General features: G+C 38.6%; 1 protein-coding gene across 3 annotated transcripts in view; it reads left to right on the top strand.

Moving 5' to 3' along the window:
* SNX29 (sorting nexin 29) overlaps positions 1-16720 on the top strand; it is a 129859-nt gene that overhangs the window by 63954 nt on the left and 49185 nt on the right. For all 3 annotated transcript variants that reach the window (XM_065644612.1, XM_065644611.1, XM_065644613.1), the window contains exons 17-18: positions 586-641; positions 1693-1774. In XM_065644612.1, coding sequence (XP_065500684.1) covers positions 586-641; positions 1693-1774 — 138 coding nt within the window. The remainder of the gene's footprint in view (positions 1-585; positions 642-1692; positions 1775-16720) is intronic.

The raw sequence follows: 16720 nt of genomic DNA, 5'->3' as shown, positions 1-16720 counted from the left end.
AGTAAAAAGCTACTACTGTTTCAGTTCAAAATGCTCTTTCAGTCTTATTTTCTCCCAGCTGTGTTCTTTGGATTCTGCAGGTGTTAGTCCGTCTTTGCCATCTTTATGAACTTCTGTAGCTACTTAATGTTTTGGAAGAACACAGCTAAAATAAAATGCTCACATGTCTTTCTCTTAATGGAATGTTGGTTGCAAAAAAAAGTGGTCGCTAGGTTTTATGTGCTTCATCTCTTCCCATAAATTGTTCATACACACAACGTACTTTGTTTTAGCATCATTTACTTACGGAGGCCTAATAGTGATGCTTTTTTCCTGGGCTTTCTGTGCTTTTCAAAATTAAACACTTTTACAAACAGCGATTTTCTTTACGCAACTGCAGCAAATTCTAACAAGAACTTGCAAGGGTGGCATGTTCATAATCCTGTTGCACAGTTGTTTATTTTTCTTTTATTGTTTCTCAAGAATAGTTTTTATTGGTGTTTAAGAAATTGAATGTTGAATTGTAATTGCCTTATAATATTATGCTCTCTTAATAGAAAGCATAATAACCCATGTGTGGGAATTATTTCTGTTTTGTAAATGTAGGTCCCTGGAGATTTGAGTCAAACATCTGAAGACCAGAGTTTGTCAGATTTTGAAATGTAAGTTTCATAATAAACATATTTTTCTCTTCATACTGTCTTTAAGGGAAAGAAGAATAAGCAAACAGATTCAATAATTTTATTTGCCTATATTTTTTCCAATAACTGAATTCTCAGCTGTGGTGTTCCGTGGTTGAGAAATACGAAGAGCTGCACAGTCCGTGCGCTGGTGTAGTTTTTAATAATGTCGAATGCCAGAAGTTTAGATTTCTGGGGATTCTCTTGGAGTGCTCTTTCAGTGCACCAGGTCTTGGCATTCCAACAAAACACCAAAAAGTTACTGTTTGCTGTTGCTTTGAGTTTGATAGATGGTAGATGTTATTCGTAATGTGGTGGAATTTCTCGTTTTGACAGAGTAAATCTGAATCAACGCATCCAAATAGCACTACAAAAAAAACCCTCAAAGAACCCAGCTGGTCATCCTAGGCCATTCTGAAGTGTTGTGATATGGAGCCTTGCCTTTATTAGTCAGACTAATGAATCGAGCGTTTTGTGGATGAGGGGGTGAAAATGTAGCTTGTGTCTTGGAATCATAAAAATGTGGAGATGAATTACAAAGAGCAGATGGAAATGGCTTCTCCATAATTGTGCAGCTCTCTTCTCTTATTTAATGAACTCATTTTTTTGCTGAATTTTGTGGGCTGAAATGTTGAATTTGTTGAAATGAATAGTTTTGTATAACCAAATGTTGTCAAATACCTGCTATAAAAACAAACACAACACAAAGCAACAATGAAAAAACCCAAACCAACCAACCAAAACCCAAACAAACCACAAACAACCACCACCAAGAATAAACCCCAAACCAAAAAACCTGCAAAGGGAATTGTTTCAGTGCTCTTTTTCGGCTATGTTAATTTTAGGGAACAATTTAGATACAGCAGGTGTAAAAGGTTTAGACAGAAGAACAATTCTTCTGATACTCCATTGGAAATGTTAAGTTGCTTCGTTGATCGCTTTGATCATTGTCTAAATCACTGGAGGTAACTGCTTTGCTATTCTTATATGTAAATATGATTCCCTATTTTACGTTCTTCTCTCTCCTCGTCAGATCAAATCGTGCTCTTATTAATGTTTGGATTCCCTCAGTCTTCCTGCATGGAAAAGCTGCCAATGCATTCCACGTTTATCAGGTGAGTGATACATCTTAACACGGCTTCTATGTACAAGTTTCTGACTGAAATGGCACATTTCAATAATTTAAAGATCTCAGTACAATTTCATGGAAGATTAGTTAATGGACAGCAGCAGTAACTTCACGTATATTCATCCATAGGATTGTGTTGATAATCCAAATAGTATATTTTAAGGGTTGGCTTCTATGGATTTAATACTTGGTATTAAAATAATAAGGTAACAATACTGGTAATAAGGTGACAGCATTGGACAGACTGTACACCAATTCAGTATTAATCACTGGTGCCTTCTTCAAAATGCATGTACGTGTTCTTTTTCAATTTGGGCGCTATCAGTGACCAGCAATGTTGCTGACAGACGTGGGTTACTGCAGTAGCTCACTCACAAACCTTTGGAGTGGTACAAGAAGCCTTTGCTCTGTGGCACTGGCCGTGTCCATCGTATGTTCTGAACGGAGGCTTTGGCTCTAGTCTGCCTTGTAGTCGAAGCACTGAAATCCTAGAATGTGTTTTTGATTCCTGGATTCTCAGTTTCAGGACAGTTACACCTGCCATGGATAGACTAGCAGGCCAAGTTTAAATGCTCTCCCCTCCCGGGCTGTTTGTATTTCTCGATTTGTGGATTATTAGCAGCTGCACAATTTTCCCGCTTTTGTTTCAGCCACATGTACTTAGCTCTGAGCAAGATTTCAGCAGCTTTTAAACGTTCCTCTCACTTCGAATGCTGGTTTTTGTAGAGTTTTGAATCATTTATGAAGTGTTGGCAGATAGTTGAAAAATACAGGAAAACACCCACCGTTTGGCCAGTAAAAGGCAATGAAAAAGAAGACTTTAGCTAATGGCAAGAAAACCTGGCAATACCGAACAGTTAGTAATTTGTTCAAAAGCACTGAATAATCACTCAAATTCAGGTGCGCAAGTGTTTGTGGAAACGTGTTGACGAGTGTGATTATTTCTGTCTTTCTGGCGCTCACACGTTCCACCACTCTGCTGTCACTGGCTCCAGGTTCTCAAACCCAGACCCGGCCTGCTAAAGTATCAATATCCCACCGCACCACAGCTCTGCTACTCTCAGGATTTTTTGCCCCTGAGGGTGGTGAGAGCCTGGCCCAGGTTCCCAGAGAGGTGGTGGCTGAACCATCCCTGGAGACATCCCAGGCCAGGCTGGACGGGGCTCTGAGCAACCTGAGCTGCTGCAGATGTCCCTGCCCATGGCAGGGGGGCACTGGGGGACCTGGGTAGTCGCCCTTGGTTTGGTAATTGTCTGTGTGGATGAGCAGCAAAGGGTAATTAAATATACTCTTTAAAAAGCTTTTAGTTTTAAAAGTTCAAGTCTTTCCTCAAGCATTTTTACATATAGACTGTTGATCAAGCAAAAGCTGGAATATAATGTGCTCCAAAATTTTTTCTCTTTTTTTTTTTTTTTTTTTCTTTTCCCTCCTGAAGTCGCATAGAAATTTTGGGTTTCTGGCAGATAACTACAAAATAAGACAATTCCAGAAAATATCTGGTATCTGAATGATGAGGTCTTTTGTGTTTGCAACAGCATGACACCTGAGTTTCTACATTTTTTAGTTACATCGTCAGGACAGATTGAAATGAAGGCACCCAGTGAATATCCCTTATATTTTCAAGTGCATTTCTGGCTGTTTAGGTTTGGCACACTTATTAATGATGGTGAGAAATGACATATAATGGTATTGTCTGTACAGCATTAATTTTATGTCTTTTTAACGTTACTGATGTCTGGTGTTATGTGAAAAACAAGAGAGGGGGAATATGACCCACTACTGATACTCAGGAAAGCTCATTTGGATGCAGTGAACACAGTTCCTCATTTCTTTCATATTTATGTGAAATGTTAATGTAATTTCTAATTTTCAAATTGTGGGTATGCGTTGTTGCGGTGAGAGACTTATTGCAAAGAAAAGTGCTCTAAAATATTTTCTGCAGACGTTGTAAATAAGAAGTAAAATTAAAGTGTGGCTTTCTCAAGTGTTTACTAATGAATGGTCTGTTGCTCACACAGGTTTTCCTCCTCATTTGGTTTGTTAGTGAAAAGCAGAAAACACCCAATTGTTGCAACTGTTTGTGACTCAGCAGACATTTTATCTATAGGCAGCTCTTTAGGAAGAGGAGATGCTGTGATAGATGAAGGAAGGGGAGGAAAACTGGCGTTGTATACTATTAAAGGTTCTGAAGTTCAATAGTAATATTATTACTGTGTTTGGTTTAAAAAAAAAAAAAAAATGCTGCCAGTTTGGAGGTTCCAAGTGGTTAAATGGCCAGAGAAAAACATAGGAAGACATGAAAAAACCCACATAAGCACGTATCTGTTTGAAAAAGGGACATAGAGTAGTTGCATGTGTTGCAAATAGTTGTATTTTTATCAACAATTTTAATTTTATTATTTGCTTTTTCAGTTGCATCCTCTTCGGCTGAAGGGGAAGAATCTTTTTTTTTATTACTAGACTTGCTTTTGTATTTTGAGTTTTGTTAGTGTTGTTACTACCGAGACATGACCCAGAAACAATTTATTTATAAAGTTGCTATCTAATACTTTTTTAAAGTAACAAAGTACTTTTCATTAAGGTATATTAGAACCAGATTTAAAAAAAGAATTCTTTGAAGGAATTTATCTTTAATTTTATTTGTAGCTTGAAATCAAACTTAATTACTAAAGGGTTCAGTACTTTTAATACAATTTGACTGTACATGATTATACAATACAAATGACATCGTGAAAGCCTGGGAAGTATGCAGAATTTATATATATTACAGATGTTCTGCACATTCTTTTTCCACAGCAAAAATGCCGTGATAAACTGAGCTTCCCACTTTATAAGAGGTTCAGGGCTTTACGCAAAAGCTGCTGAGGTGAGCAGAGCGTTGGGCTCAGGGTGTCACTCCAGTGACTTGAACAAAATGTAGGGGTTTCAGGGTGCTTTTGCACACTATTGCTCTTTATCAGTGGCATGGCATTGTAGAAAATAGGTCGTGCTGGCGCAGAGAGGGCTTTAATAGAGTTCATCCGTTACTCATCATCAATGGAAAACAAAGAACTTGTGATTGAAGGGTAAGTCTCTTGAAGAGGAAAAAAGAGGCAAAACATCACGAGATTCTGCAAGACTGAAAATTCTAGGTGGACAAAAAGACGATTTTGAAAATCTTATTAATGTCTACAATATGTACTCATAAAGCTGAGCATCCATAATGTGCAAAATTCTGTTTGTTCTTATAACTTTTGAAAAATGTACAGGTTCTTCTGAATATGCTCTGTTCATTATCGATTCACTGTAGCAATTTATGGGACATCCGTAATGTAAAGTTGGAAGCGTTTGTCTAGAAGAGACATGGAACGTCTTTGGTCAGACTAGTTTGTCTTTAATTACAGGACAGCACAGAGTATCATAGAATTCCTCTGAACAATCGTGTATTTGCTCAACTTTGTCTTTTAATATTTAACAGAAGTGAGCAAAAATTACCTATAGAATTGACCTAAAACTTATATAATCCTTATTAAACTTTGGTCTTGGTACCTGCTGAGATCTTTCTTTGTGCAAGGATACATTAATGGTGTTCCTACCACTTCGTGGTCTCAGTAGCAGGAGTAGGACTGGGACGAGTATCTGTCTAGCAAATAACTTTCTTTTCTGCCACTGCACATGAAAAAAAGACGTTTTCCTAGACAGACATACACGCTGTAGCATAGAACTTGTGGTGAAATACTTGCCATGATTGCCACATCTCCGATCACACTTGTAGTCATGTGCTTGCTGAATTATTCTGTATTTTATAGCTACCAGGAAAGCATTAATTTATAAAACTTCAGAATAGCCTCAATAACAGCACCGTGCATTTATCTTGTTAAATCGCTGCCAAAACACGTGCTCCTGATTACAGGGAATTTGATTCAATGTTGAAATAGCGGAACAGGGTATTTACCGGGCTACCAGTGTGCAATGAACAGGCAAGGGCTGGGACTGGCTATTAGGATAACTGGCTGAGCTCATTTCTGAGTCCTCGTAGTCATAATAAACATTGGTTTTGCTGCTTTATCATTTGTTTCTCCAATGGCACAATATGAACACGCATATATAACTCTTTGTATCAGCTACATGAGAAATTGCTTGTCATATATCAATGTAAAGGAAAGTGAGAATTCTCAGTAGCAATATTGCAGAATACTGATATTGTTGAGATCATTACCAACATCTTTTGGAGCTGAGATTTCTCTGTGAGTGCTTGAGTGTAACCATAACTTGAGATGTGAAAACTGACTCTTGCTTGTGCGGGTTAATTCTGGGAAAAAGACGTCAAAGGAACTTTGGAGAAAGCTCAAGCGTGCAAATTGGGACGGGCAAGGTATGAGACTTGGGGTTTGGGGAAGCATCCTTTTTAGATATGCTAAATACTGCTGACTGCACCTAAAGCTAACGTGAAATTAGCCTGAAGGTGCTTGGCCAGCCTGAAAATTAGATCATATGCGTAATACTATTAAGGTAGTTTGTTGCTGCCATATGAAGACGATACAAAAGGACGTGGACCTCGCCCATTGCTTTTCCAAATGCAGTGTTTCGGACATGGCCTGATTTCTTCTGCGTTTGCTGTTATTAGAAAGCTAAAGAGCTTGCCCTCCTCTCCTGTTACGAACCATCCTGTTCACCTTTGCCGACTTAAAATTGTGTATCTCTGGAGCATTTCACATGACGGAGAGAGGAAGGCAATGTGGCAGTGGAGACTTGCTGTGTCACATTATTATTGATGCACTTTAGAATTTCTGTGCCTCTTCTGTCCCTTTTTGCTCATAAATTTGTGTTTTCTAGCAGAAGATAAATTGCTACGTGCCTTGGAAATGACCAAAAGAGAGTGGAAAGAATTGCAGAAGCCCCTCAAATAGCTTGGAAAAATATGAATAGATCAGTTCCACAGTATCTGATGTCTTTTTTGCTTTGACTAATAAATGCTTCCTAAGAATATAAGAATCAAGAGAAATCAATCTGGGTAGCTGTGCCTCTTCGAAGTCCATGCAGATTTTGCATTTGTGCTTCTTAAAGCAGGAAGATAAATTAATGCCATGTTCCTTTGCGTATCGGGGGCCTGCCCTGGACAGGGTAAGAAGAGACTCCAGCAGGAGTGTTGTTGTAGTGCTTGCTTTTTATTTATTTATTAAGCTTAATGCTGATTTGTAATGCTGTTTTGAAGGGTGTTTCGAAACGTTTCTTTTTGTGTCATGTTAACATTTCAGTATGTTTCGGATGTTATGTTCCAAATCGGTACATCTTCCATCCTTAAAAACCCCAGATGTTATTCTGCAGTGAATGCAGAAGGAAAAGTTTCCGACTCCAGCATACTTGGCACATAGTTTCAACCATCAAATAGTTACTTTAATTTCTTTTAAGGATTAAGGATTCTGGACAAGCTCAGAAATAAGGTTGTGGACTCTAAAAGCAAGCAACATTTTATAATTAATCCTATTAGCTGTGGAGATTTTCGTCATCCCTCTGTATTTGCAGAGTTCCACTGCACTCCGGCAGTGATGTTGAACTGCCAGCAGTGACTGGTGATGAATCTCAAGAATTTAAAGACAAGGTCTAGAAACAGGCAAATTTTCTGCCTAATGGCAATGAGGGAGTTCAAGGGGACAGTTGTGAGCTGCAGATAAATCTGTGCTCACAGCTTAGCACTAAAACTGCCTCAGAAATTAACAGAGCCAGGGACTTACCGCATCAAGGCGTGGATGTTACAACTATTAAATGATACGTAATTTTTAGTGAAAAAGCCAGTTAGAATGAGATGTGCGCTTAAGTGTCGTTATTAAGTTCAATTAAAAAATATTATTTCACTTGTTTTCTGACGCATCACCATTTCACAGTAATTGACGGACTTTCAGGTGACTAAAATAAATGTGGCTACAATAAATAAAGACAAAAAATAAGCGTTGCGCTACAGGACTTTTAAAACTAAGCAGCTGTTCAGGGCTTTGTTTTCTCTTGTACTGTGAATAGTTCTCTGAGGACAAAGATCCCGACTGAGAAGAGGTGGCTGTGAGTTTGGGGGTTCAGTTTTGTCCTTCCCTACTTGACCTGGTGGAGTAGAAAGATGGAGAGAATTGGTGTTTCTGGGTGGGTCACCGAGACACGGTGGGGACGGTAATGGTCCTTTGGGTTCCATTTGGTGCACGGTAAAGGAGGGTCTGGAAGCTTCAGAGAGACGGAGTATTTTGCTGCAGGAATGAAAAAATATTGGAAAAACCTCAGAGATTTTGGGTTCATCAGGATTTGGATGTGTTTCTGGAATAATGGGACTTTTGTCAGGAGGGGTGATGTTAAATGCAGGACTCAGTTACTGGCACTTGAAGATCATAAAATTAATGAACTGAAAGGTGGAGAAAGTTTTACATGTAAATAATTAATTTAAACTCTACTGTCAAAGGAACGAGAGAGCCAAAAATTGACTACTGCAATATGGAACTATAAAAAAGAGAGTGAGGAAAAAATGAGGAAGCTGGCTTAAAAAAAAGAACCACAAACAAACAGCAACAACCAAAAAACCCTAAAAGGGACAGGTAAGGTGGTTTTCAGGCATAACTGAGATTATTTAAAAACTTGGATATTGCTCAGAGGAGATGCATGAACTATTTAAAAAAAAGAGAGAGGAAAAGCAAGAGAGGGATGGCTAAGCAGCAGAATAAGGGAAGTTGTCAGAAGTAAATAATTAAATTCTTTAATTTTAAAAAACTTCTTCAATCTCCAAAGGAAAATAGAGGAACATACACATTCTGGAAGAAAGAAAAAAGGAGAAATGCAGAGTTACAGGCCTCTTACACCTTCCAAAAGGCACAAATCTCATGGTCTTTTTTTGTGCGCGTCAGGAAGCGGCACTTGCTGAAGTCAGTGAGACAAACGCTCAAGCTGTAGAAGGTCACGGGACGTTAAACAGTAACAGAAAAATGCATCTTTTGAAACATCTGTTCACCGTGGAGCTGTTTTGGGGTATTCCCATTCTGGATTATTCCTTGTGTAGAATTAGCAGATTATCTCTTTTAAACGAGATACCAGTAGAAGATTTTATTCAACAAATAAAGAATAAATCTCCGCATGCGGTTCCCCAGGATTTCAAGGATGAAACGGCTGAAAACCGACTGCTCAATAGCTTCCAGCTTGGTACCAGAAGATTTTAAAGTAGTTAGTTTGACACGATTTTTAAAAGGATTTAAGGAGATCTAAACCCAAGTTGTTAGGAATCATTTGGAAAGGGACAGAAAAACCGAAAACTATGATGCCACGTATGATCTCTGGCTTGCCTGCGTGCAGCTCTACTCCTCTCCAAAAAAAATATAAATTAGAACTGGAAAGAACTGGGTGAAAATGAAGCATTTTCCTGTGAGGTGCATATTAGAAATGCTCAGCCTGCAAGAAAGACAACTGAGAGGGGGATAAAATAGCAATCTTTCCAATCACAAAAGATACGGAGAGATTTTGAACTGTTTCAAAGTGTAAATTGGAGCCTCCGCTGAAACTACCAGCTTGCAGTTGCAAAACGAGTGCACGACAGTGGTTTTTTTCCACAACATACAACTGGGATGCAAGACATCTTGCCACAGAGCTTGTGAACGCTGAAAGTTGACGCGGGTCTAGAAATTATCGAGCTAATTAAACTGAAGAAAGATCAATCCCAGCACAAAGACGTGGGAGGTCATGGTGCAGGATGGACTAAACGTGATTGCCCTTGCGATGCTGTGCTGAGGATGATTTAGATCTAGAATGAAATAACAGATCCGATTAGGAAATCTCTTCCCTCCGCTCGCGTTCCCTGCTGTGCGTGGCGAGCGCGTTCTGCTTTCGGAAGTGCATCCTCTGCACTTGCTCGGCTTCGTTTTGCTTCAGGTTTATGTCTCGACTACTGCCTCACCATTCATTAGTGCTGACAGTTTGCTAGTGGAATTAATTTTGCACCTGTTTATTAGATTAATTAGATGACCAGCTGATGTCCTTATTATGAATCAACAAGTCATAAGGATTATTTGGATGCTACTGGATGAAATGATCTGGGCTGTGACAGGAGCTCACGCTAGATAGTTGTAGCAATATCTTCTAGCACGAACATCAGAATGATTACGTTTATATACTTTTGAGTCCAAAAGAAGCTTCAGAGGTTTATTCTTTTACAAAGTTTGTGATGGCTAGTAGTAAGTGGTAAACTGATTAGTTCCAAGCATCAAAGGCCCTAGCCACAGATGAAGAAACTAATATAATTTGTACAAAGTAACAGTTGAGAAAACCTGGTCTTTAAACAGACCATTTAAATGTTAGGCGGCTTCGTAAAATCAGAGTCACGCTGGTCGAGTCTGCTCTCAGAGACATCCCGGCTTCTCTAGTTGGCGGCTTGCTTTCTGGTGGCTGCTCTTTGGGATCTGCCCACCTTTTCTGTGAATCTTTTTTTGTGAGGCAGATGTTGCTCCATCCGCCTACCATTAGAAATGAATTTCTTATCTAGTGTGCTCACAGGGACAAAGCAGAATCCAGGTCAGAATGGAAAAAAAAAAAAAAATCTGCATTTACATTTTACCTCTAGATGGTGATAGTTAGTTGCGGTATCTGTAGTGCCTGTGAAGCAAGATGGTTATTGCAATAATATTATTTTATCCTATTTCTCAACTGTAGAGCATCTCATTTTCTGCATACATGCGGATTCCACTTCCCTGTGAAGTGTACAGCAGATGCCATTAGTCATGCCTTTTGTTGCTGTAATTACCAATGGCTGACACTTAATATAATGAAACTGAGATTTCGTGATTCTTAAAGTGATATCAATATTTAAATGGCTACTTGCCAATCTGCCTTGTTTGCAGAGCAGTAAAAATTTTAGATGGTACCAAATAAGATTAAAGATAAACATGGTAATCAGACAAGACCGTAGCTATTTGCATATGTATAGAACCCCCTAAGATTATCATCAACGAACATTATTTTCTTACTTTTTTTTTTTTTTTTTTTATTCCTTGGACTCTCTTCAGTCTTACTGTTTAATACCAACTAGTCTCTTTTCTCATCATATTTCTTTTTTATAGTACTTTAAAGGCTGTTCTGTTTTTCCTCTCTGAAGGAGGCGCGGTGTTAGTTCCTAGGAAGGGGCTGTTCACAGTACCCGGCTGCTCCTGCCGACACAGAGCGACCCAGCATCGAAGCGCTGGAGAACAGGAGCTGCTGCTCCCGAGGTTTGGAGGGGACAGAGCCCAGCAAATTATTTGGGTGAAACATGGAACGGTGAAAGCAGAGTCTGGGATCTGACCGTTCACCTTTAATTTACACACCGGCCAGCATAGTCTTAGTATTTCATCCAAGGTATAGAAATCTTAACAACGGAAGACAATGGACTGACAGTTAAAATAGTTGAAAAGTAGGCAACAAATAGCAAAAATTAAACCCAAAGCTGAATTTCTTTTCCCTGATGTATGAGGAGTTGCATTACTTTAGCAGCTGCAGCACTGAACAAGGAAAAATGAGAAAGAAATAGTCTTCTAATCATATCCCATCTCAGAGCAGCTCAGGGCAAGCAGAGAAAAAAATGGCCTGGAATGATGGGGAGAATTTGAGAGGAAGGTCTGGTCGTGGCGTTCTGACAGAGCCCGAAAGGTGAGGATCTGTGATGGGACATGAGGATGTGCCAGAAGCATAAAGGAGAAAACTTTTTAAATAGCTGGGATGGAGTACACAAAGATGAGTCACTGGAGAATTTGACAATTACTTAGTTTTCTAAAGGAAACTGTAATACATATGTAAACATTGATGTGCTTATAGAAACGTTAATCTGAGTGCAAAAAATACAAGGAAAAGAAAAGTAGAATTTCAATTCTCAGATTATTTTACACGTAGTACGGAAAGAAGAAAATAATTTGTATCCAATAAATATCTGGAATAAATAATAGCTATCTTACTTACAAACTAATTGGTGAGATGTTCTCCTTTCCCTGGGTCGAGCACCCAAAATACCCTGTTTGGAGAAAAAGGCAACAGTTCTGTCCTTTGGCTTCTATTCTCTTCTGCAGAAACATCTCTCCTTGCAGTGCCTGTCATGCCTTGCGATGGCTGTGTCCGTTCAAAGTGTGTGTTCGTGAAATGACGTTAATTATTTTTTTGGTATAACAAGTAATACTTCGCTGTCAAAAGCAACTAATTATGTTCTTGAGCGAAATCGTCTGTGCTGATTTGATCCGTGTGCAAAATAAAAACAAGATATTGATTCCGTCCAGCAAAATTGTAGCCGTGCTGTGTCTGGTCTCCAGTGTCCAGTCGCCGTAGGGCTGGTTTGGTGAACGCGCAAACACCACGAAGGCCATTCTGCATGGAAGTGATACACGACATTTTTCTGTTTAGCATTAAACAACATTGCCTGGTTTGAAGGATCATGCTTTGATGCGCATTCTCTCACAATTGACACCGTGGTGTTCATTTTCATGAACTAAATATAAAGAAGCTGAAGGTTTAACATGACAAAATATGTAATAGTATTCATAGGCTTTGTGCAAGCAGATAAATGGTCTTGTTGAGAGAAAAGCTCGTTCGCTTTAATCCCTGTGATGTGTCTATACATAGAAAGGCACACAAAAGCTGCTCGTATCACAGCTGAGAAGTTGCGTTGTTCTGTTTGTTTTTCATTACGCAAGAAATTTTTCAGTTGGATCATTTTCAAAGAAGGAACTTGCCCGTAAAGGCAGTCCTGCAGCTGTGTCAAAACATAACTTGTATTTGTATTCCTTCCTCACATTTCGAAGGTAACTTGGAGAATCCAGCTGGAATTTACATTCTGAACAAAATTCCATTGTTCTGAAGTAAAGTGAAGAAACGTAACTTACCATCTTTTTTGCTTTATACTTCCCCTTTGGATTCATACCTTTTGAGTGCAGAAATAATTTTGATAAAAGCTTCCTAGATTGAAATCATCACTCCTCTCCCAAAAGCACACTATGAAATAGAAAGGAAAGGCAGTTCCAGCCTCCTGAAAACAATTATTTCTTGAATTGTAAATTTTGATCAAAATCTTTTACATTTAGTGTTCCTGAATAATTAAGATGTACATTAAAGTTGAGTTAGTTTTAAGAGTTTTTAAAACTTTATTATCATCATAAACTAATATTTGAGAAACAGAACAAGTAGTAGTTCCAGAAGCTCATCCCAGAACGTGTCCGCACCTCTGCTTAAAATGAATTTTCTTCTTTCCACAGAAAGACTACTCAGTTGTTTTTTGGGTTTTTTTTTTTTAGACTACGTTAGCAATACACAACAAAAGTACCGGCAGTTTTGTTTTCTGGAACTATTGTGGGTTATAAGATTCATTTAACCAACTGTTAGTAATTACCTGGGACTTGTTGCAATGAATATTCCAGGCTTCTTTAACGTCTAAACCACCAAACTCAGTACATAAATTTTACTGATGTTAATAAGTTTTGCTTTATAGCTCAGAGCACTGAGTTTGTTTGTGGGGTTTTTTTCTGTGTGTTTTATTATTCTTTTTAAGCTAGGTTAGGTAGTTGAGGAAAGCTTTTAATGCAGGTGAGATCCTGTCTTCTCTCGCTATTTCCAGGTCTCCATTCAGAAGCCCCTGTGTTGTTCCCTCTCTGTAGTTGTAGCAGAAGAGGATTTTTTTAATGCCTTTCATAGATTAATTCTATGAAAAAAGAAAATATCCTTGCTGTTAAGACTGGTAAAAGATAATGTGGATCACAGTGGGCTTAGGGTGTTTTAGCAGATAATTTTAGTAGTTTAGAAGATATTTGGGGACGTGACAAGTGTTGCGGTTTTGACCTGGCATGAAATAATGATTGGTTTACGATTACATATTACAATATCTAATTATTTAAATTGACGATTTCAAAGGCAAGGCGGAAAGGAGATGCAAGATTTTGTTGGCAGATTCCGGCTGTGAGAAGGGGAAAAGCTGAAATGTTTGCAGTGGGAACTTCATCCACATCATCTCCTTCCATGGGTTTTGTTGGCTTTTCCAACCCAGCTGTCAGAACAGGTGTGTGGACACAGGCAGTTGGAGGAGTGGGCTGTTCTATGTAACTTTTTGTTTGTTCCAACCTTACTTGGTCCTTTCCAGGGGAAAAAAGAGGCACAAAATGTCTTTCTCCCCGTACAATCTCTTCTCCCACCCCCCCCGGCCCATGTTCAAATTGCCAGTCTTAGAAGACACATCAAATCCATGTAGGAATCAAGCATTGGTTTATCCTGCTGAGCGTCAGCAATGCGTTTAAGATACGTATGTTCTCTTTGCATGAGCAGTTTTGATTATTCATCTTCTCATCCTTTTTTATCTTAATCTGTTCTATCCAAGCAGGTATTCCTGTATCTGAAGCAAATATTCTCATTTTACGGGAACATTTTATAGATTCTTCACCAAGAACAAAACTCTAGCAAAAAACTAAAGCGTCTCTACTAGCTCGTATCTACTTTCCTTTTTCTTGCTGTACTGAAGCGGAAAGGTAAAACTGTGGACCAAGGGCACTCCAAAATTAATTAAAATGTTCTTTAAAAGCAAATATAGGCAAAACTTTCACCAGTCGAAGGAAATATCTTGTGTGAGTTAACACTTTAAAACTGGTGGTGCCAATTTGCGTGTTGTGTTTTTCTGTTGATGTGTCTTGGGTTGTGTCTACCAAACCAGCTGCTCATTCTTCTTCTTCTTGTCCCATGCTTGGGCGTCGATTCAAAAGTCAGATGTGACAAACGAGAGGATCTCCAGAGAGCTCTTTGTTATTAGTGAGGTAAGGGAAGTTAGACATACAGGAACACAGAATTGATTTTTAAATTGAGCGGAGAACGAGGCTAAGGGTCGTCCTTTCAACTTTCTGTAACATGTCCTGTAATTCTATGTTGTATGTTAAAGTATTTTCAGCAGTAGGAAGTGGTGTCGCTTGAGGGTGCAGCGTGGGCATTTGGGACAAACACACACAAAAGTGTATTTGGCAGCTACAGATTCCATTGATTTCCTGTTGAAAGACCGTGAATGAAATTGTGGTTATATTGAAGATGATGGGAATAGTCCTAATGACTTTAAGACAGTTTCAAGCCACGCGTCTCAAGTTGTTTGATTTGGTATTATTTCAAAATTTTGTCTGCAAAGATAACTTTTCCTGTGCTTAAGTGTGTGGTCTGTATTTGATTTAAATGAAGATAACTTGTATGACTAGACCAGAACAAGTTTATCCAAAAGAAGTCAATATCTATGTACAGAGAACAGGAAAAAATTTTTTTTTTTGTCCAAGAAATTAACCTATGTTTTTTGCAGTCCTTAAAAATTTCAGTTACAGTGTACTGGTTTCTTTGATTAGTTAACTATGGGTTCCAACTTAACAGATAATATTGAACTGCATGATTCATCAAGTCACATGTGCAAAGATAACTGCTTAGTTAAATTAGGTTTTCCATATTAAATAACTTGCTTAAAAATAATTTCAGCTTTTTGTCGTCAATGCCTCCCGTAGGGAAGCTGAAACCCGACTCTTGGGAATGCATGCAAGATTTCTAATATGTGGATTGAAGTGAGAATAGGCAGGGAGAGCGGTGAGACCTGGGTGAATAGAGAATATTTAATATAGTTTTTGCTACATTCCGTTAGTTTTATTGAAATTGTGCAAAATACTTGCATTTTGTATTTCCCTTCATTTTCCTTCAGAAGTGTACTGAATTGTTCAAACAGATGGTCCTGTAGGTGTTTAATTATCTTTATCCTGGCTTTATTTTCAAAATGCAAAAGAAATCTAAATACTTCTTGCAGACTTATTATAGTGCTTCCATCATGACACTATCTGGATTCTTGTTACCAAAACCAGTTGAATTTTTGTTTACATACGCACTTGTAATTCACACAATAGTCTGAATCTCTTGTATTCTTAGATGTGCTACTTTGGGAATGATAGTATTCATTTTTTGTCATCATCATGAAACATGAAGAAGTATAATAGTAACCAAAAGATGTGCTTGTTTTTCAATAAAATCCGATATTATGAGTATTTTCTACAGTGAAATATGATAATTTGGCAGCAGTTGCATGGTGTCTGTATGGCATGTTGAATTTGGTCGCAAGACAGAAGCCTAAATTTGAGAAACTGGGTGTCTGTAGAGATGGGACTTCGTAAAGAAGCAGCCAGGGGAAGGCTGCAGAACCCGCCTGGTGGGAGGACGCGTTCGCCGGCCGGTGCTGAATCTCGGAAATACCACGAGTCCTTAGGAAAAGGTTGTTTTTTCTAAGGACTTGTCAAATCTAGAGGAGAAGGACCACGTTCGTGTTTCAGTTGTGAGGAAAAGCTACAACTCAGTGTTGGAATCGGCCAAACCCAAATCCCAGTTTCAGGTTTTCCCAGGATTCGCACAAATACCGTTGTGACCGCGCTCTGGGTGTGATGGCTGTTGGCGTCGCTTTTCTCCATCAGCATTCTCTTCACTTACTGGGGTTTGTGGGACAAGCGAGGCGACGTCATTGGGGATGCAAAATACCAAGATCGTTCACACACGCGTGAGAATGAATGAGCTCCAGATCCTACAGAAGCGGCTCAGGAAAAGTCACTCTGGATCTTGAGTTTTGACGCTTGGTTTATTGTTTCCGAGTCGTGCTATTTCAGAATTCTTTTAAACAGCGGGTTCCTTTCTGGAGAGGAAAGGTTATTCCCTAGTAATGAATGAAATCTCAGCTTTCTGTGAGAATATTTCACTTCTGCTTGGAATTTTCCTAGAGAATGTGAATATTTAGCATGTAATTGGTAATATGCTCATGAAATAATCAAGTGGCAGACAAAGACAGAATCACAAAAACTACAGCTGTGTTAAATTATACTTAATGTCCTATATAAGCAGAAAGAACGAACTGTGTTTATTTTCCAAACAATAAAATTTCTAGTTTAGTTTTCTTTTTTTTTTTTTAGAAACTAAATTAAGTTTC

The sequence above is a fragment of the Caloenas nicobarica genome, chromosome 14 (genome assembly GCF_036013445.1).
Source record: "Caloenas nicobarica isolate bCalNic1 chromosome 14, bCalNic1.hap1, whole genome shotgun sequence".
Taxonomy (NCBI): Eukaryota; Metazoa; Chordata; class Aves; order Columbiformes; family Columbidae; genus Caloenas; species Caloenas nicobarica.
Note: the sequence above shows the minus strand (reverse complement) of the source record. Positions and strands in the feature narration are given on the sequence as shown.